The sequence below is a fragment of the Salmo salar genome, chromosome ssa15 (genome assembly GCF_905237065.1).
Source record: "Salmo salar chromosome ssa15, Ssal_v3.1, whole genome shotgun sequence".
Lineage (NCBI taxonomy): Eukaryota > Metazoa > Chordata > Actinopteri > Salmoniformes > Salmonidae > Salmo > Salmo salar.
In genome coordinates this window covers 1,048,706-1,075,276 of record NC_059456.1, presented here as the reverse complement: position 1 = coordinate 1,075,276, position 26,571 = coordinate 1,048,706, and the positions used below count along the sequence as shown (strand labels likewise).

At 43.1% G+C, this 26,571-nt stretch overlaps 1 protein-coding gene across 9 annotated transcripts; it reads left to right on the top strand.

The window, feature by feature from the left end:
- The first annotated feature begins 273 nt into the window (after positions 1-273).
- Positions 274-22,903, top strand: si:dkey-13n15.2 (protein transport protein Sec24C). Of its 9 annotated transcripts, none has more exons than XM_045695308.1 (21): positions 274-490; positions 1,671-2,412; positions 2,454-2,732; positions 3,109-3,170; positions 3,542-3,637; positions 6,135-6,246; positions 6,463-6,590; positions 9,474-9,609; positions 9,886-10,111; positions 10,246-10,437; positions 10,935-11,031; positions 11,129-11,233; positions 11,309-11,476; positions 12,805-12,901; positions 13,268-13,416; positions 15,077-15,215; positions 16,073-16,194; positions 17,122-17,301; positions 21,676-21,873; positions 22,074-22,163; positions 22,317-22,902. In XM_045695308.1, exons 2-21 carry the CDS (start codon positions 1,722-1,724, stop codon positions 22,458-22,460), a joined length of 3,411 nt encoding a protein of 1,136 aa, XP_045551264.1. In that variant the 5' UTR covers positions 274-490; positions 1,671-1,721; the 3' UTR covers positions 22,461-22,902. The 9 variants fall into 9 exon arrangements, with proteins under 9 accessions (XP_045551264.1, XP_045551265.1, XP_013998823.2 ...); XM_045695309.1 differs by lacking the exon at positions 274-490 and adding an exon at positions 846-1,147 and having other exon boundaries at positions 17,137-17,301; positions 22,317-22,903; XM_014143348.2 differs by lacking the exon at positions 274-490 and adding an exon at positions 846-1,147 and having other exon boundaries at positions 1,671-2,498; positions 2,589-2,732; positions 22,317-22,903.
- Positions 22,904-26,571: the final 3,668 nt, after the last annotated feature.

The window sequence follows — 26,571 nt, the reverse complement described above, 5'->3', positions numbered from 1 at the left end:
GGTCTGAATGCTTCTGTAAATGTGATCTATTTCTGTATTTTCTTTCTTCTAAATTTGAAAAATATATAGAAACCTGTTTTTGCTGTGTCATTATGGGGTATTGTGATGTCATTATGTGGTATTGTGTGTAGATTGATGAGGGGGGAAAAAAACAATTTAATACATTTTAGAATAAGGCTGTTACGTAAGAAATCATGGAAAAAATGAAGGGGTCTGAAAACTTTCCAAATGCTCTGTAGTAGGAAATAGGGTGTGCCCTATAGGCCCTGGTTAAAAGTAGTGCATTTTAGGGAATAGGGTGCCATTTAGGAGAAATCTTTCATTACTTATTCCTCAACTGAAGGAGGGAAGAGCTGTGGTTGTGGAGTGGAGGGTACTACAGTATTCAGTTATTCAGCGTTCCTATGGGGCCTGTTGGTTTAAGTAGTAAACAAGGACACAGCCACTAAGAAATGGCTCCTGTCAAGGGTGATCTCAACTGGGAAACATGGTAGGTCAGACAAAAAAATGACAAGCAAAAAATGACATGGTATGGAAATTACTTTTATTAACTACTTAATTTGCAAAGCAGGATATCCATTGCATTGTAGCACATGGGCAGCCACGTGTGGAATTACTTCTAAAGCACCTGAAGGGTTATGGCACTACCAGAAATGCAAAAAATAAATAAAATCCTCAAAAGATTTTGTATTACATAGCATTAATTTCACCCCATAATATATCTGGTACTAGTAAACATAGTGAAATTGACCGTAGCAAATTCCCAATTTGTTTCCCGTTTCCGCCATCTAGTGTTGAATATTTTGACGTTGGCTACGCAATTCCTGCGTAAAATACGTGATAAAAGCGTAGGTCAAATGTGGGAGGGCGCTCTGCGTTTCCTGTACCGCTACATTGTAACTAATCATCAAATTACAATGTAAATCCTAATCGGAACATTATTTTCAAACGCAGAACATATCATTCATGTCATATCCATCACCTGGAATACCGGGTGGCAATTAATCAACGAATACATGGTTTGCGGTCTAAATATCAGGCGCTGTCACATTGACAGCGGTAGGATATCCGGAAGACTTGAGGGAGGTTTGCACGAGCCATTGCGGTGTTGACGTAAGAGCTAAAGCCTTTTCAACCGATGTCTAAGGTGCGGTGACATATTTAAATTATATATTTTATTATGAATACCATGCATGCCAATGAATATGTTTCTGAGTTGTGTTAGTTAGTACGTCACTGACAGACTACGGGAATATGTAAAGTATTATGTATGTGGCTATATGATAAGTGTATGATAATAAGGGTAACGTGCAATCTATGTATTATGTCTAGTGTGTAATGTACAGTGTCTATTTTGTATACAGCAGTGCTGTGTGTCTAAGACAATTTGGTTAATTCTGTCCTATCCCATCTATGTATGTTATGATAGCTATATGTCAGGTTTTTGGTCCCAGTCGATCAGTGTTAAGGCATTGTCATCATGCTTGTTCAATACCTTGAATCACAAAACATATTTTTCTGAAACTCTGCTATCATTATCTCTGTGTCTCTGTGGCTTTAGAGTTGATGGTGATAATGATTAGTGTTCTGTATTGGGAAGATGATCATGAGATGACTACTCAATCAGTAATGTACCTGTTTCTCATCCATTATTCATTGCATTCTACCAGGACCCTCCTCCAAGGTGACATACATCCAATCACAGACTAGCATGGGAGAAGATGGACATTCCAACTGCCAATCAGAGCTACGGACATGGCGGGCAGCCCGGGGTGTGTCATAATGGCTGGTCAGCAACCACACCCCCGACCGGTCTTGGATGTACCACTGCCCAAGGACTCTCCAGTGACCCTCTACCCAGCTTACAGGGTCTGAACCTGGGCCCAGCCTCACACCAGAATCTCTCTAATAACATCCCTCAATCCATGGTTCAGTTACAGTACTCACACCAGGGCTGTCTCAGCAGTCTTCCTATGCCCCCATTTAGGAACCAATCACCTTCAACTCTGATACCATGCCTGAATCAAGAGCCTCACATACCACATGTAGACATGGGTCCTTATATTTCCTACAACATCCCTCCACCATCAACACTCCTCCCTCTGAAACAAGGACCGCCAGCTAGCCGGCCTCCATCCACGATACCGTCTTCAAACCACGGTCCCCAGAATACTGTCTCTCCTCCAGTCTCTTCCTCTCCTCCATATCCTCCATATCCGTATGCAAACCAAGGCTTTGTGAATGGCCCCCCGGTGACGTTGACAAGTCCAAACCAAGGCTTTGTGAATGGCCCTCCGGTGACGTTGACAAGTCCAAACCAAGGCTTTGTGAATGGCCCTCCGGTGACGTTGACAAGTCCAAACCAAGGCTTTGTGAATGGCCCTCCGGTGACGTTGACAAGTCCAAACCAAGGCTTTGTGAATGGCCCTCTGCGTTGACAAGTCCAAACCAAGGCTCTGTGAATGGCCCTCCGGTGACGTTGACAAGTCCAAACCAAGGCTTTGTGAATGGCCCTCCGGTGACGTTGACAAGTCCAAACCAAGGCTCTGTGAATGGCCCTCCGGTGACGTTGACAAGTCCAAACCAAGGACCTCCCAACAGCAGTTTTTCATCCATGTCACCATGTGGGAGCCAGGGCCAACAGTGTTCACACCCGTATCCTCCACAACTCACCTCACCAGTCCAGCACCAACCTCAATGGGCCCTGCCTCAGCAACACTATAGTCACAGTGGTAAGCTATACACTAACACAAACAGAGTCACAGTGGTAAGCTACACACTAACACACAAACAGAGTCACAGTGGTAAGCTATACACTAACACGCAAACAGAGTCACAGTGGTAAGCTACACACTAACACACAAACAGAGTCACAGTGGTAAGCTACACACTAACACACAAACAGAGTCACAGTGGTAAGCTACACACTAACACACAAACAGAGTCACAGTGGTAAGCTACACACAAACAGAGTCATAGTGGTAAGCTATACACTAACACGCAAACAAGAGTCAGGTGCAGGCAGTAAAAATCGGACACATTTTTCCTATAATATATGTGAATAATTGTGTTGTAGTATGTTGTTCTTGACTCCTCTCTGTCTCTCAGGTGTAATGTACAAGCCTGGTACCATCTCGCATCCTGTACAGGAGGGTACCACCATGCAACCGGTAACAAAACAGACCATATTAACAACAACATGTAGTAACAGACGCTCACATCATTAGTGTGTCATTATTACTGATTATAAACTGGGTGGTTCAAACCCTGAATTCTGATTGGCTGACAGTCGTGATATATCAGACCGTATACCACGGGTATGGCAATTTTTTTTTTTTTTACTGTTCTAATTACATTGGTAACCAGTTTATAATAGCAATAAGGCACCTATGGCCAATATACCACGGCTAAGGGCTGTATCCAGGCACTCCGCGTTGCATCGTGCTTAAGAACGGTCCTTAGCCGTGGTATACTGGCCATATACCCCCCCGGCCTTATTGCTTAATTATAATGGTGTCTCTTTCTGTGTGTCCGTGTCCAGTCCTGTCCATCTCCGGGGGACAGTGGGGTGTCCGGCCCCAGCTCACTTATCTCAGAGTCTCGCTATGGGCTACACCCTCAGCTTCTACCCAGCGCTGTAAGTCTCCCTCCTCTTCCTCTAGACGTCATCCTCCTCTCTCGCTATGTTTCTCCCACTGAAGTGACTGCACAACTGCTTTTCTATCTCTTTCTCTTCTCTCTCTCTCTTTCTCTCCTTTCTTCTCTTTCTTTCTTTCTTTCTTTCTTTCTTTCTCTCCTCTTCTCTCTTTCTCTCCTCTTCTCTTTCTCTTCTCTTCTCTCTTTCTCTTCTCTCTCATCCCTCTCTCCTCTCTTTCTCTTTCTCTCTCTATTTGTCTTATCTCTCTGTCCTTTCTCTTTCTCTGCTTTCTCTTTCTCTCCTCTCACTTTCTCTCACTTTCTCTCCTCTCTCTCTCCTCTCTCAATTCAATTTCATTTTAAGGGCTTTATTGGCATGGGAAACATATGTTAACATTGCCAAAGCAAGTGAAGTAGACAATAAACAAAAGTGAAATAAACAATAGAAATGAACAGTAAACATTACAAGTTCCAAAAGAATAAGGACATTTCAAATGTCATATTATGTCTATATACAGTGTTGTAACAATGTGCAAATGGTTAAAGTACAAAAGGGAAAATAAATATAGGTTGTATTTACAATGGTGTTTGTTCTTCACTGGTTGCTGCTGTGATGGCACACTGTGGTATTTCACCCAGTAGATATGGGAGTTTATCAAAATTGGGTTTGTTTTCAAATTCTTTGTGGATCTGTGTAATCTGAGGGAAATATGTGTCTCTAATATGGTCATACATTTGGCAGGAGGTGGGCACATAGCCTGTCTTCTCTTGAGAGCCAGATCTGCCTTTGGCGGCCTTTCTCAATAGCAAGGCTATGCTCACTGAGTCTGTACATAGTCAAAGCTTTCCTTCATTTTGGGTCAGTCACAGTGGTCAGGTATTTTGCCACTGTGTACTCTCTGTTTAGGGCCAAATAGCATTCTAGTTTGCTCTGTTTTTTTGTTAATTCTTTCCAATGTGTCAAGTAATTATCTTTTTGTTTTCTCATGATTTGGTTGGGTCTAATTGTGTTGCTGTCCTGGGGCTCTGTGGGGTGTGTTTGTGTTTTGTGAACAGAGCCCCAGGACCAGCTTGCTTAGGGGACTCTTCTCCAGGTTCATCTCTCTGTAGGTGATGGCTTTGTTATGGAAGGTTTGGGAATAGCTTCCTTTTAGGTGGTTGTAGAATCTAACGGCTCTTTTCTGGATTTTGATAATAAGTGTGTATCGGCCTAATTCTGCTCTGCATGCATTATTTGGTGTTTTACGTTGTACACGGAGGAAATTTTAGCAGAATTCTGCATGCGGAGTCTTAATTTGTACCATTTAGTGAATTTTTGGTTGGTGAGCGGACCGCAGACCTCACAACCATAAAGGGCAATGGGTTCTATAACTGATTCAAGTATTTCTTTGACAGATCCAAATTGGTATGTCAAATTTTATGTTCCTTTTGATGGCATAGAAGGCCCTTCTTGTCTTGTCTCTCAGATCGTTCACAGCTTTGTGGAAGTTACCCGTGGCACTGATGTTTAGGCCGAGGTAGGTATCGTTTTCTGTGTGCTCTAGTGCAACGGTGTCTAGATGTGATTTGTATTTGTGGTCCTGGCGACTGAACCTTTTTTGGAACACCATTATTTTTGTCTTACTGAGATTTACTGTCAGGGCCCAGGTCTGACAGAATCTGTGCAGAAGATCTAGGTGCTGCTTTAGGCCCTCCTTGGTTGGTGACGCCTCAGATCATCAGCAAACAGTAGACATTTGACTTCAGATTCTATTACGGTGAGGCCGGGTGCAGCAGACTGTTCTTGTGCCCTCATCAATTCGTTGATATATATCAACGGTGCGGCAGGTAGCCTAGTGGTTAGAGCGTTGGACTAGTAACCGCAAGGTTCTAAGATCGAATCCCCGAGCTGACAAGGTAAAAGAAATCTGTCGTTCTGCCCCTGAACAAGGCAGTTAACCCACTGTTCCTAGGCCGTCATTGTAAAATAAGAATTTGTTCTTAACTGACTTGCCTAGTTAAATAAAGGTCAAATAAAATATATGTTGAAGAGGGTGGGGCTTAAGCTGCATCCCTGTCTCATCCCATGGCCATGTGGAAAGAAATGTGTGTGTTTTTGCTAATTTTAACCACGCACTTTTTTTTGTGTACATGGATTTTATGTCGTATGTTTTTTCTCCAACACCACTTTCCATCAATTTGCCAAATTGAGTCAAAAGCTTTTTTGAAATCAACGAAGCATGAGAAGACTTTGCCTTTGTTCTGGTTTGTTTGTGAATTAGGGTGTTCAGGGTGAATACGTGGTCTGTCTTACGGTAATTTGGTAAAAAGCCAATTTGACATTTGCTCAGTGTGTTGTTTTCACTGAGGAAATGGACTAGTTGCTAATGACCCATCTCTCTTTCTCTCTTTCTGTCTCTCTTTCTCTCCTCTCCTCTCTTTCTGTCTCTCTTTCTCTCCTCTCTCTCCTCTCTTTCTCCATCTCTCCTCTCTTTCTCTCCTCTCTCTTTCTGTCACAGGTGCGTGTGATGGAGGAGGACAGGACAGCGTGGGAGGGGAAGGTGTTTGTGTCTGAACCCATCTCCTCTCTACCTCCGCTGGCTACCACAGACTGTGTTGTTGAGGACAGAGGTAGGCCTCAGGCAATACAGCAATTCTGTATAATATTGACATAAATAAACATATTTTATAAATAAGACAAAAAAATAGAACATTTTATTGTAGCTATAGTTATAATTATATCAATGTAGCCTATCACCCAGCCCCTGGCCTGCAGGCTTGCTGTGTGTGAGCGTGTACGCTTTGGCAGCAGACCCGGTCTGTGGTTGTCTCTCTCTGTGTCCCTAGGTAACTGCAGTCCTCGGTTCATCCTTTCTACCTCCTACTGCGTTCCGTGTGAGGGCCAGACAGCCCTCCAGAGCCACCTACCCCTGGGGGCCCTAGTCACCCCTCTGGCTAGGTTACACACAGGAGAGGTACTAACCTGTACTATCACAGTTATAGCCTCTTACAGCCTGGTCCCAGATCTAATTGTGCTGTATAGCCAACTACTATAGGCTATAACGACCATATGGTTGTTGTTATGCCATAATAGCGACCATTGGAGTTGGCTGTACAGCACAAACAGATCTGGAAGGGAAAGGGAAAGAGGGATACCTCGCCAGTTGTACAACTGAAATGTGTCTTTTGCATTTAACACTAGAACCGCCTGGCGTTTCAGCCTATCAGTACCCTCTAGAGCTCGTTGTCGGGTGTCTCCTTCAGCATACACATCAGATGCATATCAACCTGCAACATGCAGCAAACAGAAGCACCAACGCTTGATAAATAGTACATAAACTATTGTAAATAATTCATTGCATGAAGAAATACACCAATAAAAATAGACGACAACAATAGTTATTTGTTCAGATAGAGTCAAGGATATGTTTTGTATAATTCTGCAAAGTCATACAACAAAAATCTAGGCCTATAGCCTATTTTAGTTTCCCTTCTGATAAAAACATGACGGTGTAATCCATTCGATCAACTTGATTTGTAGATTTGATTAGTAATAAGAGTTATAGTGGGGCGGCAGGGTGGCCTAGTGGTTAGAGCGTTGGGCTAGTAAACTGAAATGTTGCAAGTTCAAATCCCCGAGCTGACAAGGTAAAGATCTGTTGTTCTACCCTTGAACAAGGCAGTTAACCCACTGTTCCCCGGTAGGTCGTCATTGTAAATAAGAATTTGTTGTTAACTGACTTGCCTAGTTAAATAAAGGTAATTAGTAATTCATACCGTCCAGTTACAGCTTCTTTTGACAAAGTAGAAACAGAAAAATATAATGATAATAATATAACCAGCCAGGTCACAGGTCAAATGATTGACTGTATTCCTGCACCAGTGCATGAACAATTGTAAAGGATGAATTGCATAAATAAACAGCATATTTTAAGTTTATTATGTTACTAGTTTTTGCTTTGTTGCCAGAGCAATGCTGCTGCGCAAGTGGTCATGTGCTGAACGCAGGGACAGTGGGGTGGTCATGTGCTGAATGCAGGGACAGTGGAGTGGTCATGTGATGAATGCAGGGACAGTGGCGTGGTCATGTGCTGAACGCAGGGACAGTGGGGTGGTCATGTGCTGAATGCAGGGACAGTGGATTGGTCATGTGCTGAACGCAGGTACAGTGGAGTGGTCATGTGATGAATGTATGGACAGTGGCGTGGTCATGTACTGAATGCAGGGACAGTGGGGTGGTCATGTCCTGAATGCAGGGACAGTGGAGTGGTCATGTGATGAATGTATGGACAGTGGCGTGGTCATGTACTGAATGCAGGGACAGTGGGGTGGTCATGTGCTGAATGCAGGGACAGTGGAGTGGTCATGTGCTGAATGCAGGGACAGTGGAGTGGTGATGTGATGAATGTATGGACAGTGGTGTGGTCATGTCCTGAATGCAGGGACAGTGGGGTGGTCATGTCCTGAATGCAGGGACAGTGGGGTGGTCATGTGATGAATGTATGGACAGTGGAGTGGTCATGTGATGAATGTATGGACAGTGGCGTGGTCATGTGCTGAATGCAGGGACAGTGGCGTGGTCATGTGCTGAATGCAGGGACAGTGGAGTGGTCATGTGCTGAATGCAGGGACAGTGGAGTGGTCATGTGATGAATGTATGGACAGTGGCGTGGTCATGTACTGAATGCAGGGACAGTGGGGTGGTCATGTGCTGAATGCAGGGACAGTGGAGTGGTCATGTGATGAATGTATGGACAGTGGCGTGGTCATGTGCTAAACACATGGACAGCACAGATATTCTTGAAAAAGTGACATTTGGAAATAGAGCTGCACCTCTTGAATTATGGGAGTTATTTGACAAAGGGAAGTGACTTAGGAACTGCGGAATCTGCTCTTTCAGATACTATATAGAAATCTCAATGTTTTTCCTGCATCTGACTCTGAAGGAGGATTTGATGAAGTGATTGTCTTTTCCCTGCATCTGTAAATTACAAGATGCGCCCATCTCTTCATGTACAATTTGACAACTGTTAGGCCTAATATTGTCACTCATCAGATTATTGTCAATTTAATCTTGTCTACCTCTTATAATCTGTTTTTTTAGGTGTAGTTTGGATGGGCCGGCTGTGCAGGCGGACTGGCATCGTTTGTTTCCCACTCATCAAGTTTGATAGAGTCAAGGATGTTTATCATTATTCTAAAAGCCTGCTCTAACACATATCGTGTTTTCATTTCCCTTACAATACATGTGATCAGTAATATAGTTCTAGTAAATAAAACGGTCCCATAACAGCTGATTTTTACAAAGTAAAGCGTAAAGAGAAAGGTATCAACCCCCAAGGCGTGCGGTCAAATGATTTGCTGCTGATAAATAGGCATAACACAAACTCCTCATTACACTATTGTCTTTCTAAATGACATCAACCTCTTCACCCTCCTCATCATCAGTTAGGCTTCATTTAAATGACATCAACCTCTTCACCTTCCTCATCATCAGTTAGGCTGGGTACCAACGTCCTACAGCACATTGTCTTGGTGGATTATAATTAATAGGTGTGAAAAAAAACAGGTAAAAAGGCTCTAAATACTTTTCTGTTTGTGATTTCAACATTCTGACAAATGAGTAGTGGGAAATATATATTTACTTACATAGTGTTAACCCAACCCCTCTGAATCAGAGAGTGGCACCAGGCTAGTCTCATGACAAATACAAATACATTAAATACAAGAAAGGGCTGGTGGGAACTATTGATAACAAAATAAGAGTTAAGCCATCACTATATTTAGAATAGAGAACCACTAGAGTCTGTCTGGCTTGTGAATCCTGTTCCTTTCCCTGGTTGTGTTGTGCTCTCCAGCGCCCCCTGTCTGTGTGTATGGAGGCAGACACTGTAAAGGGCTGTGGGGAGTGTGGGGCTTACATGTGTTCAGCTATGGGATGGCAGGACTGTGGACAGAGATTCTACTGCCCATTCTGTGGGAAACTCCGTGAAGGTAAGATACATTTATCCTGCTCAATGTCTTCTGTTCTCTTCTCAGCCTGGAACACAGCACTTGTTGTCTCCATCTCTTTCTCTCTCCCTGCCCTTTCTCTTATTCTCCTTTACATAACTCATGTTCCCTTTGTTTCTGTCCATCTTTACTCTCTCTCTCCCTCCTAATCGTTATCCTTTTACTCGCTCTCCCTCCCTCCCCTGTCTCTCTCGCTCTCTCTCTCTCCCCTGTCTCTCTCGCTCTCTCTCTCCCCCTGTCTCTCCCCCTGTCTCTCAGTTGGATGGCAGCATTACCAGCCAACACAGGGAGTAGAGGGGAACAGAGTGGACAGAGAGCAGAGACCTGAGCTCAGTCTGGGCTCCTATGAGATACTGGACAGTCAACAGGATGTGCCTGCTGCTGTATTGCTCCTGGCTGTGGATGTGTCTGCTGCAGCACTGAGAGGAGGAAACCTGGAGCTCATCAGTCAGCAGCTACGTTCTCTACTCACATCACTAAATAGGTAAAACCACACACACACACACACACACACACACACACACACACACACACACACACACACACACACACACACACACACACACACACACACACACACAACATCATACTTAGTGAGATCCCTCTTGGTTTTTTAAGGGAGGAAGGTGCGTTCCAATCAGATGTCCGTGTGGGGTTGATGACCTATGATAGCCGAATCCACCTCTATGACCTCAGCCCTGCCCTGTCCCGCCCACACATGCTGGTCGTCACGGAGACAGAGGACCTGCAGCTTCCTGTGCGGGAGGGGCTTCTGGTGCCACTCAAAGACTGCATAGACAGTATCAACAGGTAGGTTCAACACTTTTAAAAAAAAAGGGAAAAAAAGTGCTATCTAGAACCTTCGGCTGTCCCCATATGAGAACCCTTTGAAGAACCCTTTTTGGTTCTAGGTAGAACGCTCTCTGGTTCCAGGTAGAACCCTTTTCGGCTCTACATGGAACCCAAAAGGCTTTTACCTGGAACCAAAAAGGGTTCAACCTGGAACCACAAATGGTTCTCCGATGGGGACAGCTGAAGAACCCTTTTGGAACCATTTGTTCTAAGAGTGTACAGTATAGCATGGAGACATAGCTTGGACAGTCAAGTATGTGGGCCTGCCTACTGCGTATACTAGCTAAGCACACTCAGAACAAATCAGCGATTGCCAATAAGTCCAGCCAAAGTGTCAATATAGAATTCTAACCCTGCAGAAAAGTATTAACTTGGCTGTAATACTAGAAAGGCTTCCCTTAATGCACACAATGATTTGTTTAATTGAGTCAACCTTTCCTCTCTGTGTTGTGTAGTGTCCTGCAGCGTATCCCTGTGTTCAGTGCAGAGTTTGAGGAGGCCAGTGGAGTTCTCCTGGAGCTGCCTGTCAAGGCTGGACTGGCCGTTCTACAGGTCAGAACCTCTCTCTAACACACACATACACACACACCAACTCTGAGAGAACTCAGTAGTAGAGATATAACACAGGGCTTCTCTTCTCACCCTGCAGGAGGTGGGTTGTCCTGGCAAGCTGCTGGTCTTCCAAACCGCTCCCTTCACCGAGGGAACACACACACACAACTCCTCTGGCTTCTTCAGCTCCAACAAACCAAAGGTAAAGACACACACACACACACTCATTCAGTAATTTAACCCTTTCTTCTCTCTCTCTCTCTGTTTTGTATCCCAGTCTCTGTTTCAGCCTCCGGACACTGCTGTGTCATTGGCTAAGGAGTGTGTCAGTCAGGGCTGTGGCGTGCACCTGTTTGTGTTCTCCCAGCAGGATGTGGGCGGGGCTTGGCCGGGACACGTTCCTTACCTGACAGGTGGAGAGCTGCACTGCTACCACAGTCTCCAGGTAGCAGAGATTTAGGAATGCACGAATTCTACATGTGGCTAAACAATTGAGATAGAGTAATTAAAAGGAACCCCACTAATTAGACATAAGCATTAACGTATGTATAAACACTGTTCATGGAAAAAATGTTTTATCTAAACACTGCTGCCATTCATTTCTAATGTGGAATGTCATGAAATGACCAAAAGTATGTGGACACCTGCTCGTCAAACATCTCATTCCAAAATCATGTGCATTAATATGGAGTTGGTCTCCCCCATTTGCTGCTATAACAGCCTCCACTCTTCTGGGAAGGCTTTCCACTAGATGTTGGAACATTGCTGCAGGGACTTGCTTCCATTGAGCCACAAGAGCATTAGTGAGGTCTGGCACTGATGTTGGGGGATTAGGTCTGGCTCACAGTCGGCGTTCCAATTCGTTCCACACTGATCTCGACAAACCATTTCAATATGGACCTCACTTTGTGCACGGAGGCATTGTCTTGCTGAAACAGGAAAGGGCCTTCCCCAAACTGATTCCACAAAGTTGGAAGCACAGCATTGTCTAGAATGTCGTTGTATGCTGTAGCGTTAAGATTTCCCTTCACTGGAACTAAGGGGCCTGAACCATGAAAAACAGCCCCAGACCATTAGTCCTCCTCCACCAAACTTTACAGTTGGCACTATGCATTTGGGCAGGTAGCGTTCTCCTGGCATCCTCCAAACCCAGATTTGTCCGTTGGACTGCCAGATGGTGAAGCGTGATTCATCACTCTAGAGAACTTGTTTCCACAGCTCCAGAGTCCAATGGCAGTGAGCTTTACACCACTCCAGCCGACGCTTGGCATTGCGCATGGTGATCTTAGGCTTGTGTGCGGCTGCTTGGTCATGGAAACTCATTTCATGAAGCTCCCGACGAACAGTTCTTGTGCTGACGTTGCTTCCAGAGACAGTTTGGAACTCAGTAGTGTGTTGCAACCGAGGACAGACATTGTTACGTGCTTCAACACTCGGCGGGTCCCGTTCTGTGATCTTGTGTGGCCTACCACTTCACGGCTGAGCCGTTGTTGCGCTTAGACATTTCCACTTCACAATAACGGCACTTACAGTTGACCGGGGTGGTTCTAGCAGGGCAGAAATTTGACTAACTGACTTGTTGGAAAGGTGGCATCCTATGACGGTGCAAACAAGATAGCTTGCTGACGTCACAGGTCTTGTGAAAGTTAAACATATTTGTAGAATTCTCACAAACGCTTCAGGAAACCGAACAAGTGAACCGAATTTCATATGTGAAAACACCCTTAGTTTGGGGTGCACAATTCTAATAGTCTATTCTAACTAATGTACCAGGGAGAGTTGGACAGGGAGCGTTTCAGCAGTGACCTGAGGAGGACTGTAGAGACAGAGACGGGCTATAGGGCCACACTCAGGGTACACGTCAGTAAAGGTAAGACCAGATCTCTCCTTCCCTCTGTCTGTCTCTCTCTCTCTCTCTCTCTCTCTCTCTCTCGTCTCTGTCTGTCTGTCTCTCTCTCTCTCTCTCTCTCTCTCTCTACGAAGACAACGTGATGATAGACATGTTCTGACTGATAAAGTTATTGATCTCTGTCCCTCTCTCTCTCCTTCCCTCTGTCTCTCTCTCTCTCTCTCTCTCTCTCTCTCTTTACGAAGACAACGTGATGATAGACATGTTCTGACTGATAAAGTTATTGATCTCTGTCTCTCTCTCTCTCTCTCTCTCTCTCTCTCTCGGAAGACAACGTGATGATAGACATGTTCTGACTGATAAAGTTATTGATCTCTGTCCCTCCAGATCTGCGCGTGTCAGGGTGTTATGGCTCGTTCGTCCCCGGGCCCAACCCCGCCCACGTCGCTATGGCAACCCTTGATTGGCGGACGACACTGGCCGTTGAGTTAACACACAGCAGAGCTCTGGACGAAAAGAGGGGCGTGGTCATACAGGTGGGTGGAGTTTTGCTGTAGAAGCACTTTGTGACAGTTGCTGATCTAAAATAGTCTAGAAAGACAGGTCAGAATACTGTAACATGTAAATAGTCTAGAAAGACAGGTCAGAATACTATAACATGTAAATAGTCTAGAAAGACAGGTCAGAATACTATAACATGTAAATAGTCTAGAAAGACAGGTCATAAGGTGAGAATACTGTAACATGTAAATAGTCTAGAAAGACAGGTCAGAATACTGTAACATGTGAATAGTCTAGAAAGACAGGTCAGAATACTGTAACATGTAAATAGTCTAGAAAGACAGGTCAGAATACTATAACATGTAAATAGTCTAGAAAGACAGGTCAGAATACTATAACATGTAAATAGTCTAGAAAGACAGGTCATAAGGTGAGAATACTGTAACATGTAAATAGTCTAGAAAGACAGGTCAGAATACTGTAACATGTGAATAGTCTAGAAAGACAGGTCAGAATACTGTAACATGTAAATAGTCTAGAAAGACAGGTCAGAATACTGTAACATGTAAATAGTCTAGAAAGACAGGTCATAAGGTGAGAATACTGTAACATGTAAATAGTCTAGAAAGACGGGTCATAAGGTCAGAATACTGTAACATGTAAATAGTCTAGAAAGACGGGTCATAAGGTCAGAATACTGTAACATGTAAATAGTCTAGAAAGACGGGTCATAAGGTCAGAATACTGTAACATGTAAATAGTCTAGAAAGACAGGTCATAAGGTCAGAATACTGTAACATGTAAATAGTCTAGAAAGACAGGTCAGAATACTGTAACATGTAAATAGTCTAGAAAGACAGGTCAGAATACTGTAACATGTAAATAGTATAGAAAGACAGGTCAGAATACTGTAACATGTGAATAGTCTAGAAAGACAGGTCAGAATACTGTAACATGTAAATAGTCTAGAAAGACAGGTCAGAATACTGTAACATGTAAATAGTCTAGAAAGACGGGTCATAAGGTCAGAATACTGTAACATGTAAATAGTCTAGAAAGACAGGTCATAAGGTCAGAATACTGTAACATGTGAATAGTCTAGAATGACAGGTCAGAATACTGTAACATGTAAATAGTCTAGAAAGACAGGTCAGAATACTGTAACATGTAAATAGTCTAGAAAGACAGGTCAGAATACTGTAACATGTAAATAGTCTAGAAAGACAGGTCATAAGGTCAGAATACTGTAACATGTGAATAGTCTAGAAAGACGGGTCATAAGGTCAGAATACTGTAACATGTGAATAGTCTAGAATGACAGGTCAGAATACTGTAACATGTAAATAGTCTAGAAAGACAGGTCATAAGGTCAGAATACTGTAACATGTAATTGGTCTAGAAAGACAGGTAAGAATACTGTAACATGTGAATAGTCTAGAAAGACAGGTCATAAGGTCAGAATACTGTAACATGTAATTGGTCTAGAAAGACAGGTAAGAATACTGTAACATGTGAATAGTCTAGAAAGACAGGTCATAAGGTCAGAATACTGTAACATGTAATTGGTCTAGAAAGGCAGGTCAGAATACTGTAACTTGTAATTGTATTTGTCAACACTGTTGTATTATGTCTTTGACAAGCTATGAAGCTTTACTACATGTTGATGATACTGTTACCCTTTCATTCTCTCCTAAGACCATCCTGTCGTACACCAGCCAGCAGGGAGAGAGGAGGACCAGGGTCCACAGTCTGTCTCTGTGCTGCTCACACCACCTACTGGACACCTTCTGTAACTGCCAGGCCCAGACCCTGCTCACCTTCTACTGCAAGAAGAGTAAGATCACTCACTGACTAACCCTAACCTTAACCCTAACCTTAACCTTCTACTGGAAGAAGAGTAAGATCACTCACTGACTAACCCTAACCTTAACCCTAACCTTAACCCTAACCTTCTACTGGAAGAAGAGTAAGATCACTCACTGACTAACCCTAACCTTAACCCTAACCTTAACCTTAACCCTAACCTTAACCTTCTACTGGAAGAAGAGTAAGATCACTCACTGACTAACCCTAACCTTAACCCTAACCTTAACCTTAACCCTAACTTTAACCTTCTACTGCAAGAAGAGTAAGATCACTCACTGACTAACCCTAACCTTAACCTTAACCCTAACTTTAACCTTCTACTGCAAGAAGCGTAAGATCACTCACTGACTAACCCTAACCTTAACCCTAACCCTAACCTTAACTTTAACCTTCTACTGCAAGAAGAGTAAGATCACTCACTGACTAACCTTAACCTTCTACTGCAAGAAGAGTAAAGGGACATTTCCAGTCTAGAAGACTTACTGTAGGAAATGACTGATTTGACAGCATAGATAAGATTTGTACCCATTGGATAGCGTTAAAGTAGAGGGTCTCTTCTAACCAGTCCTGGCTGGTTCTGTTTTTAACTCTTCATCTATATCAGAAAGTTCTGAGTTAATATATTATGTTTAGGACGCTGCCTGAACTCTGCCCTATATTTCTTCCTGATGGCCAGTCTCTCTGTCTCTCTCTCTGTCTCTCTCTCTCTCTCTCTGTCTCTCTCTGTCTCTCTCTCTGTCTCTCTCTCTCTCTCTCTCTCTCTCTCTCTCTCTGTCTCTCTCTCTCTGTCTCTCTCTCTCTGTCTCTCTCTCTGTCTCTCTCCAGTGTACTGTGCCGTGTTGGAGCGCCCTCTACAGGAGCTGAGAGAGGAACTGCAGACAGAGGTGACAGAGTCTTTGGCCTGCTATAGGAAACACTGCAGCTCGTCCTCTGTGTCCCCGGGACAGGTGAGTGGACATTGGACATCATGGATTTGAATAGCACTTTTCTCCCTGTCAAGAGTTCATGTGGTTGTTAGGTGATTTTCTCTCTGTATGTCTCTCTTTTAGCTGGTCCTTCCCCAGTACCTGAAGACCCTGCCAGTCTACCTCAACAGCCTGAGTTGACTGTGTTTGTCTCTTTGTGTATCTTACTATAGCTCAGAGTTTTCAAAACTAGGGGTCGTGACCCCATATGGGGTCTTGAGAGAAAATGTTGCGTGTTGTTCACAGCACCGGGGTTACGTCAGTAACCTCCTGTAGCCACTAGATACAGTTGTAATGAACAGAGAGGTTTCTCTTCTTCCTAATAATGTGGCTCTATCTTTTGAATGGTTCAAGCTACAAAATATTGTGACCTCATCGCTGAAAGATAGGACTCTCTGGAACACGTATGTTTGTACTGTTTCCCTCCACCATGCCCACAAGCCTCAGTAGAACAGTGGACAAGACGAGGTGCTAAATCAGACTGGGGGAAAAAGAACATCATCAATCATTGTTATATTTTCTACACAGAAGATCCTAGAACATGATTGTTATATTTTCTACACAGAAGATCCTAGAACATGATTGTTATATTTTCTACACAGAAGACCCTAGAACATGATTGTTATATTTTCTACACAGAAGATCCTAGAACATGATTGTTATATTTTCTACACAGAAGATCCTAGAACATGATTGCCTGATGATTTTCTGAACCAACCTTCCAATACCTTTCTGATGTATTTCAGTCACTTTAAACCTTTTTTCACTTAGTGGGTTCGCAAAAATGTTTTGCTATCAAAATGGGGTCACAGGTCTGTAGCTGGTCCTCCCCCAGTACCTGAAGACCCTGCCAGTCTACCTCAACAGCCTGAGTTGACTGTGTGCATCTCTGTGTGTATCTTACTATAGCTGGTCCTTCCCCAGTACCTGAAGACCCTGCCAGTCTACCTCAACAGCCTGAGGAAGAGTGAAGTTCTGCTACCCGGCCTCCGCAGCTCAGTACACCAACGCCTGCAGCTCCGCTGTCAAGTGGTCTCCATGGATACCAAGACCACAGCAGGACACTTCTACCCTCTGCTGCTACCACTGGTAAGGGGTGGGGGTGAGGGTGGGGGGTAGTGATGGGGGTGATGGTGGTGGTGGTGGTGGGGGGGGGGTGATGGTAGTGCCGTGTCTTTGGCATCATTAAAATGAAGACATGTTTATCAAATAACTCTCTTTAATTATTATTACACGATTAACCTGCTTAATCATGTAACTGTAATTAACTAGGAGGTCGGGGCACCAAGGAAAATATTCAGATTACAAAGTTATAATTTTCCTAATATAACTTTCAGATATTATAGTATCTGATCCATGAGTCCTCTGATTAATGATATGTACGTATGTAGTCATTGTGTTCATCAACTGATCGTCTTTAGTCTGCAGAATTTGGAGTAGAACATTGTTACCTTGAGTAACGTTCAACAAAACTGCCTGCATGTTATCAAATTGCGCGTTCCTGTTTGTAGATAACTCGACAGATTTATCTAGTTTGGAGTGGACTACATCGCATTTAGTTTTGGCTAAATCGAGTTGTTCCTGCAGATGACAATTTTGTTGGAGAGTTTGTGCTCGTTCATCGTCATAAGTATTTGCAATTACTTTTAATTGTTCCGATTTCAAGCGCAGTTCCTCGACTAGCAGAATGTTTAATTTCCTGCTTTTGTCAATAGTTGCTCAGTTCTCTCCACCTGTGCCCTCATGTTAGCCATGTGTTGCACGTGCTTCAGCTGTGCACTGTGGTATTGGCCCGATGCCAACCTTTGATGGCGATACATAAGTGCTAAAGTGGAGAGAACCGTCACAAAGCCTGGGTTTGATGGTTGATTTTGGAGAGCGTTCGCAATTTTGGCTGTTTTTTCGCTAATGGCATAATTAGGGTTGGTATCGCTGCTGAGGTCAGAGATCAATCCTTTTATGGGTGGAGGTTCACTAATTAGCGGAGGAGTGGTGACCACCTCCTTTGGTAGCTTGCACATTATTAGAAATATTTAGAGGAAAAATGTTCCTATTTTTTTCAATTGTTTGGGTTTGGAATTCATTGGAAGCTGCAAAGACAAGTTTAATCTATTTATAGATGTTGACGAACCATCAGTACTGTACCAGTAATGTGGAAGTTGGACGTGAATGAATTTGCAAAAGCAAATTTAATTAATCGATGCCAATGATTAATCCTACCTGGGTAGGCTATCTGGGTATTAAACTTGAATTAACCTGAGAGGTTGCTTCATCCAGGTTAATATGATAAGTTTATAGTGTCTCATTTGATTGAAAGAACATTAAGGTATGTTCAACAATTTAACGTATTAAATTCAATGAGACGATAATCCATACAATCTCCATTGATTGGATATCATAAGTGTAAACAGTAGATCAAATGTTGGGAACACTCCCCACTATGGTACACTTCTCCCTTGGGCCGAAGCCACATGGGATTCCCGCTGGGGCGGGACTTCTGTCAGTACTGGATTACTGAATGGGTTTTGCAAAAACCACATTTTACTGATTGATCAATTTTAATGATAAATCAAACCTGTATAGGCTATTTGGGATTTAAACTTTAATTAACCTGAGAGGTTTTATTCATCTAGGTTAACGTGGAAAAAGTTGACAATGTCTCATTTAGAAAACTTATTTAAAAGATCCACTTGAGAATGTAAATCTGGCAATTTCACTTCTTAGTTCAATTGAATAAGACATCGAAATCCGTCTGGATATCACGAGTAACGACTTGAGTGTCACCTGACTAATTCTTCTTGAAGGAAAGTACTGGTGACACTTCAGAGGTCCTTGATTGCCCACACTGAAATCAAACGGAAGTACCCAGGGCAGGACTTCCGTTCCGCAAGGCGGAGGAATTACAATGTGGCACAAAACAAAATGGCTGTTTTCCCTTTTGTTAGCTTAGCATCTCGAGCAAGCTAATCCTACTTTTTGCATTTTTCAGGCATAACATAGGATTCCCTTGGCAGGGCAAAGGTTTTACTCATAACGTATTATGTTCAAACCCTTTTCGGCGATATTTGACGATGTTTTAACCGGAACTCGCGGCAAACAACGAAATGCGCCGTGGTCTACTCGCGTGGAAACACGAGAGAGACAGACAGATACTTATCGCTGGTCAAGCTAATCTCTACTAAATTTCAATCGGCTGGCTCTTTGTCCTCGCTCGAGAAATTAATAATGACCGAGCCTACACGCGTCTGAAACGCGCGAGGCAGAAATAGCCCTGCGTTTGGCCAAACACTATTTCACAGATAGCTTTATCAGCCCAAATACAGAAGTGTATTCGTTTACGCTACCCACTGACTACATCAGAGAACAACACGGAGGCGGGGAATCTCCAGCACACCCCACCAATAATTCCTGTCTCCAACTCCCATAATGTATATAATAAACTTGGTATATTATGTAATCAGCTTTTCAATTTTATATAGGCTGAATCAAAATGAAAGCGTCATCCTATTTTAGATTCCTCGCATGGGGGCTCCAATATGTCGTGTCTTCTGCATCATTAAACTGAAGACATGTTTATCAAATAACTCTCTTTATTACGCGATTAAACTGATTAATCGTGTAACTGTAATTAACTAGGAGATCGGGGCACCAAGGAAAATATTCAGATTACAAAGTTATAATTTTCCTAATATAACTTTCAGATATTATAATATCTGATCCATGAGTCCTCTGATTAATGATATGTTAGTTTACCTCACACCAGTCTCATTCCAAACGTCTTAAATTGTTGGTTATCTGCACGAATCCTGGCTAACAAGTTGAATCAGCAATACAAAATTGGGTTTAATTATTTATTTACTAACTAAATAATTCACAGAAATGCAAAACAAACAGATATGGTTACAAGGAAATGATAGAAGAATGTGCCCTAGTGGGCTAAACCGGCATGGCGGCTTGTTAAACAAAGAAAGGGGGTTGGGCTTGAATGAAAGAGCGGGAAGACTGAGGAACACAGAAACTGCAGCTATGCCATCGTAAATACATTATCGTATGCATTCTAAATCACCGCCCATTTGGAAAAGGAAAATGCAATAAATATTTACTCTGAGCTGCGCTTCGGTAGGTTGGGCGTAGATGCTGGCCGGGTTGGCCAACAGAGATCTTCCTGTCCTCGGAAGAATGCCACTGGTGGTAAAATGGATACTTGTAGTATCTTCGTCGTGTGTTAGACTGGATCCGTCGTCCGTCCTTTCCTAGCCCACGTCTACAGCGGCCGCTGCTAACTCAATGGCTAGGAAGTATCACTTCTGTAGTGAATAAGTTCAAAGTTCATACCATTCACAACCAAAGCTCACGCCGAGGTTGGCTTAGTTCTGTACTTGACATGTGTGTCCTTTTAACGCAGAGGCTGCAGACCTCACGTACCGGAACTCGTGGTTATCTTTTCGTCAAAGGCTTATATAGTGGAGAGGGAGAAGGGTGTGTTTCATGGTTTATAACCCCTGTCTCTTCACAGGGACGGGCCACTGATTAAGAAGGGCACTTTCCTTATGAAAACCCAATTCTCTCATTTGGAAGCTAAAATTACATTTAATCTTCTAACAAACAGTTTCAATATCAAACATTTAAATTGCACACTAATTCCAAGTGAATTTGATAACTAGAATGTGTGGACTTTCCCAGGTACAGTTTATGTCGTCCTGTCATCAGTCATAATGTCTCAGATGACAACCGAACTGACATCCATACTCATTAAGTTCCAACGCATATTTCCAACTGGTTCTATTACCGAAATATGGTTCCTTTCCCCCCACTTGTTTGATGTTCCCAGACACTCTATATTTAACAAAGGCTATTCAACAGTCCTTCAGTAGGGTCAGAGAGAGAGGGGAAGGGAGAAAGGTATTTATGGGGGGTCATAAACCTTACCCACAGGCCAACGTCATGACAGTAGTGGTGGTGGTGGATGGTGATGGTAGTGGTGGTGGGGGTGATGGTAATGGTGGTGATGGTGGTGGGGGTAATGGTGGTGGGGGTAATGGTGGTGGGGGTGATGGTAGTGATGGTGGTGGGGGTGATGGTAGTGATGGTGATGGTAGTGATGGTGGGGTGGTGGATGGTGATGATGGTGGGGTGGTGATGGGGGTGGGGGTGATGGTGGGGGTGGTGGATGGTGATGGTAGTGATGGTGATGGTAATGGTGGTGGGGTGATGGTGGGGGTGATGGTGATGGTAGTGATGGTGGTGGGGGTGATGGTGGGGGTAGTGATGGGGGTGATGGTAGTGATGGTGGGGGTGGTGGATGGTGATGGGGGTGATGGTAGTGATGGTGGGGGTGGTGGATGGTGATGGTGACGACATCACAATAATTGAGATAGCCACATCAGTTTCTCTATGTATTTCTGTCACAGCTCTCTCCCTCCCTCTCTCACACTGACTCCACTATGTCTCTTCCACCTCCAGCCAGTAGGTGGCAATACCTCCAGTCCTCTCAGCCTAGGGGAGGCTGTTCGCTGCACTGCTGCTAGCCTGGACCATGGAGGTCTCTACCTGGTCCACGGACCCCTGGTTCTGCTACTCTGGGTGGGCCACAACATCGCCAACACCTCCCTGGTCCAACTCTTCAACATCACCTGTCTGTCCACGCTACCCTCTGGAGAGGTGAGAGAGGGAGGGGGGAAGAAGGGAGGATGGGTGAGGGAGAAGGTGAGAGGGGAGACAGTGAGGGAATGTGAAGGATGAGGGCGTGGAAGTGGAATAGATTGTAAATTATTAGTGGAAAGCGGTGAAAGGACCACTGCTGATTTTAAAGTCGATATCTACAGTATTTATAATATGTGTATCTGTGTGTGTCTGTGCAGACGAAGCTGCCTGTGCTGGACAACCCTCTGTCTGTTAGTGTGAGGTCACTCATCAACACCCTGAACTCACAGACACACTATACTCGCAAGGTGAGACTCTGGAAAACTTCCTTCTTGGGGTTGGCATGAACATTCGAGAGAGGAAGTTAAGTAGTTATGACAAAATAACCCCTGACTAATATCTTAGATATGAATGACTGTGTGTGTCTCTCTCTCTCCCTGCTCCCCTCCCTCTCTCCCCAGCTGCGTGTGGTGAAGCAGGGGGACAGCTGTGAGGAGGCTCTACAGCGCCTCCTGGTAGAAGATAAGAGTCCCAATGGGGGAGCGAGCTACGCTGACTTCCTGTACCACCTCCATGTCAACTCTATACAACTGCTGGTTCGTTAGTTGTAAAATGTTTTGAACTGGAAACGCAAACGTTGGTTTCTTATTGGACAAGTCCAGCTTATCCCTCCCATGTTTCACTCAGCTTTTCTTCTGTTTGGGACCTAATGAACATGACCCTGGTGTTTTCAGCAGGATGGCTAGGGGTTTGTTCAGATCACCTCAACCACATCTGAATGATCGTATCCTTATTTGATGTACAGTATGCAACTGGTTGTTGTACTGGAGGGCATCAGCAAATGGTCATGTCTTATTTGTTTGACTGTTGTATTAATAACTTTTCAAATCAAATAACATGTTATTGGTCACATACACACGGTTAGCAGATGTTATTGGTCACATAGACACGGTTAGCAGATGTTATTGGTCACATAGACACGGTTAGCAGATGTTATTGGTCACATACACACGGTTAGCAGATGTTATTGGTCACATACACACGGTTAGCAGATGTTATTGGTCACATACACACGGTTAGCAGATGTTATTGGTCACATACACACGGTTAGCAGATGTTATTGGTCACATACACACGGTTAGCAGATGTTATTGGTCACATACACACGGTTAGCAGATGTTATTGGTCACATACACCGGTTAGCAGATGTTATTGGTCACATACACACGGTTAGCAGATGTTATTGGTCACATACACACGGTTAGCAGATGTTATTGGTCACATACACACGGTTAGCAGATGTTATTGGTCACATACACACGGTTAGCAGATGTTATTGTGAGTGTAGTGAAATGCTTATGCTTCTAGATCCGACAGTGCAGCAGTATCTAACAGGTAATATCTAACAATTCCACAAAAAAAACGAATATCTAAGAAATTCCACAACAAAACCTAATACACACAATCTAGTAAAGGAATGGGATATATAATATATAATAATAAGTATAACATATATGGATGAGCAGTGACAGAGCGGCTAAGATGCAGTAGACAGTAAAGAATAGATAGTGAAGGATACAGTATACATTATATACATATGAGATGAATAATGTGAGATATGTAAACATGATTAAAGTGGCATTATTAAAGTGACTAGTGATCTAGTGATCCATTTATTAAAGTGGCCAATGATTTCAAGTCTGTATGTAGGCAGCAGCCTCTCTGTGTTAGTGATGGCTGTTTAACAATCTGATTGCCTTGAGATATGTTTGACGTGTTTACGTTAAAGCTGTGTGTGTGTGTATAAACTGTTGACTACTGTTATTTTCTCTGACTGTTAGTAGTGTAGCTGACTGTCAGCATCTCTCATCTGGATGAAGACAGAAGGGTGTACTTGATATGTTCATTTATTCCATGACAACACTCTAATCCCTCCGTGTTGTGTTGTGGTGTGTGTGTGTGTGTGTGTGTGTGTAACGTATGCATATGTACAACCCTCTACTGTACAAACAAATTGCTGAAATAAACATGACTTTTATGCACAGTCATATAAAATGTAATTACATTTAGTAACCTAAATCAGGGTCACACAGAGTGTTTCTTGGTAGTGTTAAACAGTATACATTTACATTTTAGTCATTTAGCAGACGCTCTTATCCAGAGCGATTTACAATAGTGAATGCATACATTTCATGCATTTTTTTTTTTTTTGTACTGGCCCCCCGTGGGAATCGAACCCAGAACCCTGGCGTTGCACACACCATGCTGGCGTTGCAAACACCATGCGCTACCAACTGAGCCACAGGGAAGAAGTGTATACACCTCACACACTTGGATTATGGGATTAAAACAAGAAGACACCTGTACCATGTCAGATATAGAGTTGTATTCAATTTTAAGTTTGTATTCCAGTATTACACTTCATTTCATAGTTTTGATGTCTTCACCAATATTATAAACTGTAGAAATTAGTAAAAATAAAGAAAAACCCTTTAATGAGTAGGTGTGTCTAAACTTTTGACTGGTACTGTACACTGAACAAAAATATAAGTGCAACATGTAAAGTGTTGGTCCCATGTTTCATGAGCTGAAATAAAAGATCCCAAAAATTGCCCATACGTACAAAAAGCTTATGTCTCTCAAATGTTGTACACAAATTTGTTTACATCCCTGCTAGTGAGCATTTCTCTTTTGCCAAGATAATCCATCCACCTGACAGATGTAGCATATCAAGAAGCTGATTAGACAGCATGATCATTACACAGGTGCATCTTGTGCTGGGGACAATAAAAAGCCACTCTAAAATGTGCAGTTTTGTCACACAACACAATGCCACAGATGTCTCAAGTTTTGAGGGAGTGTGCAATTGGCATGCTGACTGCAGGAATGTTCACCAGAGCTGTTGCCAGAGAATTGAATTTTCATTTCTCTAACATAAGCCACCTCCAACGTCGTTTTAGAGAATTTGGCATTAAGTCCAACCAGCCTCACAACCGCAGGCCATGTATATGGTGTCGTGGGTGAGCGATTTGCTGATGTCAACGTTGTGAACAGAGTGCCACATGGTGCCGGTGGGGTTATGGTATGGGCAGGCATAAGCTACGGACAACGAACACAATTGCATTTTATCAATGTCAATTTGAATGCACAGAGATACCATGATGAGATCCTGAGGCCCATTCTCCTGCCATTCATCCGCCGGCCTCACCTCATGTTTCAGCATGATAATGCACAGCCCCATGTCGCAAGGATCTGAACACAATTCCTGGAAGCTGAACATGTCCCAGATCTTCCATGGCCTTCATACTCACCAGACATGTCAACCATTGAGCATGTTTGGGATGTTCTGGATCGCCGTGTACAACAGAGTGTTCCAGTTCCTTTCAATATCCAGCAACTTCACACAGCCATTCAAGAGCAGTGGGACAACATTCCACAGGCCACAATCAACAGCCTGATCAACAGCCTGATGTGTCATGCTGCATGAGGCAAATGGTGGTCACACCAGATACTGACTGGTTTTCTGACCCACGCCTCTACTTTTTTGTAATGTATCTGTGACCAACAGATGCACACAGTGCATTCGGAAAGTATTCAGACCCCTTTTTTCCCACATTTTGTTACGTTACAGCCTTATTCTAAAATTGATTAAATGAAAAATGTTCCTCATCAATCTACACACAATACCCCAACAGGACAACGACACTAAGCACACAGCCAAGACAATTGAGGAGTGGCTTTGGGACAAGTTTCTGAATGTCCTTGAGTGCCCCAGCCAGAGCCAGGACTTGAACCCAATTAAATATCACTGGAGAGACCGGAAAATAGCTGTGCAGCGACGCTCCCCATCTAACCTGACAGAGCTTGAGAGGATCTGCAGAGAATAATGGGAGAAACTCCCCAAATACAGGTGTGCCAAGTTTGTAGCATCATATCCAAGAAGACTTGAGGCTGTAATCACTGCTAAAGGTGCTTCAACAAAGTATTGAGTAAAGGGTCTGAATACTTCTGTAAAATAAAAAACGACTAGTTTTTGCTGGGTCATTATGGGATATTGTGCGTAGATAGATGAGGGAAAAATAACTATTTAATACATTTTAGAATACGGCTGAAACGTAACAAAATATGGAAAAAGTCAAGGGGTCTGAATACTTTCCAAAGGCACTGTATTTGTATTCCTAGTCATGTGAAAGACATAGATTAGGGCCTAATGAATTGATTTCAATTGACTGATTTCCTTATATGAACTGTAACTCAGTAAAATCTTTGAAATTGTGCATGTTGCATTTATATTTTGGTTTAGTATAAATCACAGAATACTGAAATATAACAAAATGCTTGGCATACTGTAGAAACACCGTTTTTCGTCCATTGTTTTAAAAATAATCTTTATTAATTATGGAATTATGTTAATAACATTCAACCCATGAGGCCAAAGAAGGCCATTGACTGCAGGAAAGGGTTACATTACTTTATTTAGTTTTCCTGTGATAGGCAATAGACCTACACAAGGTTTTAAAAGCACATCAGAACAAGTGACTTCAGAACAAGTGAGCATTCAGCTAATTAACTGTCTCTGACGTAAATGTCCACAGTGAAGCGAGACAGACAGATTTAGCTTCACAACATTTGTAATATCGAGTTGAAGCATTACCTAATAAGAACATTAGAACAATGATAATGATGTCAATTTCTAAAAGGTCATTGGCTGTGTTC

Excerpts from the sequence above, each read along its gene's own strand:
- si:dkey-13n15.2 (XM_045695308.1), top strand. The coding sequence starts at position 1,722 with ATGGACATTCCAACTGCCAATCAGAGCTACGGACATGGCGGGCAGCCC. Across the intron at positions 2,413-2,453 it reads GTTGACAAGTCCAAACCAAG|GCTCTGTGAATGGCCCTCCG; the intron begins GCTTTGTGAATG and ends GTCCAAACCAAG. Across the intron at positions 6,591-9,473 it reads CTAGGTTACACACAGGAGAG|CGCCCCCTGTCTGTGTGTAT; the intron begins GTACTAACCTGT and ends TGTGCTCTCCAG.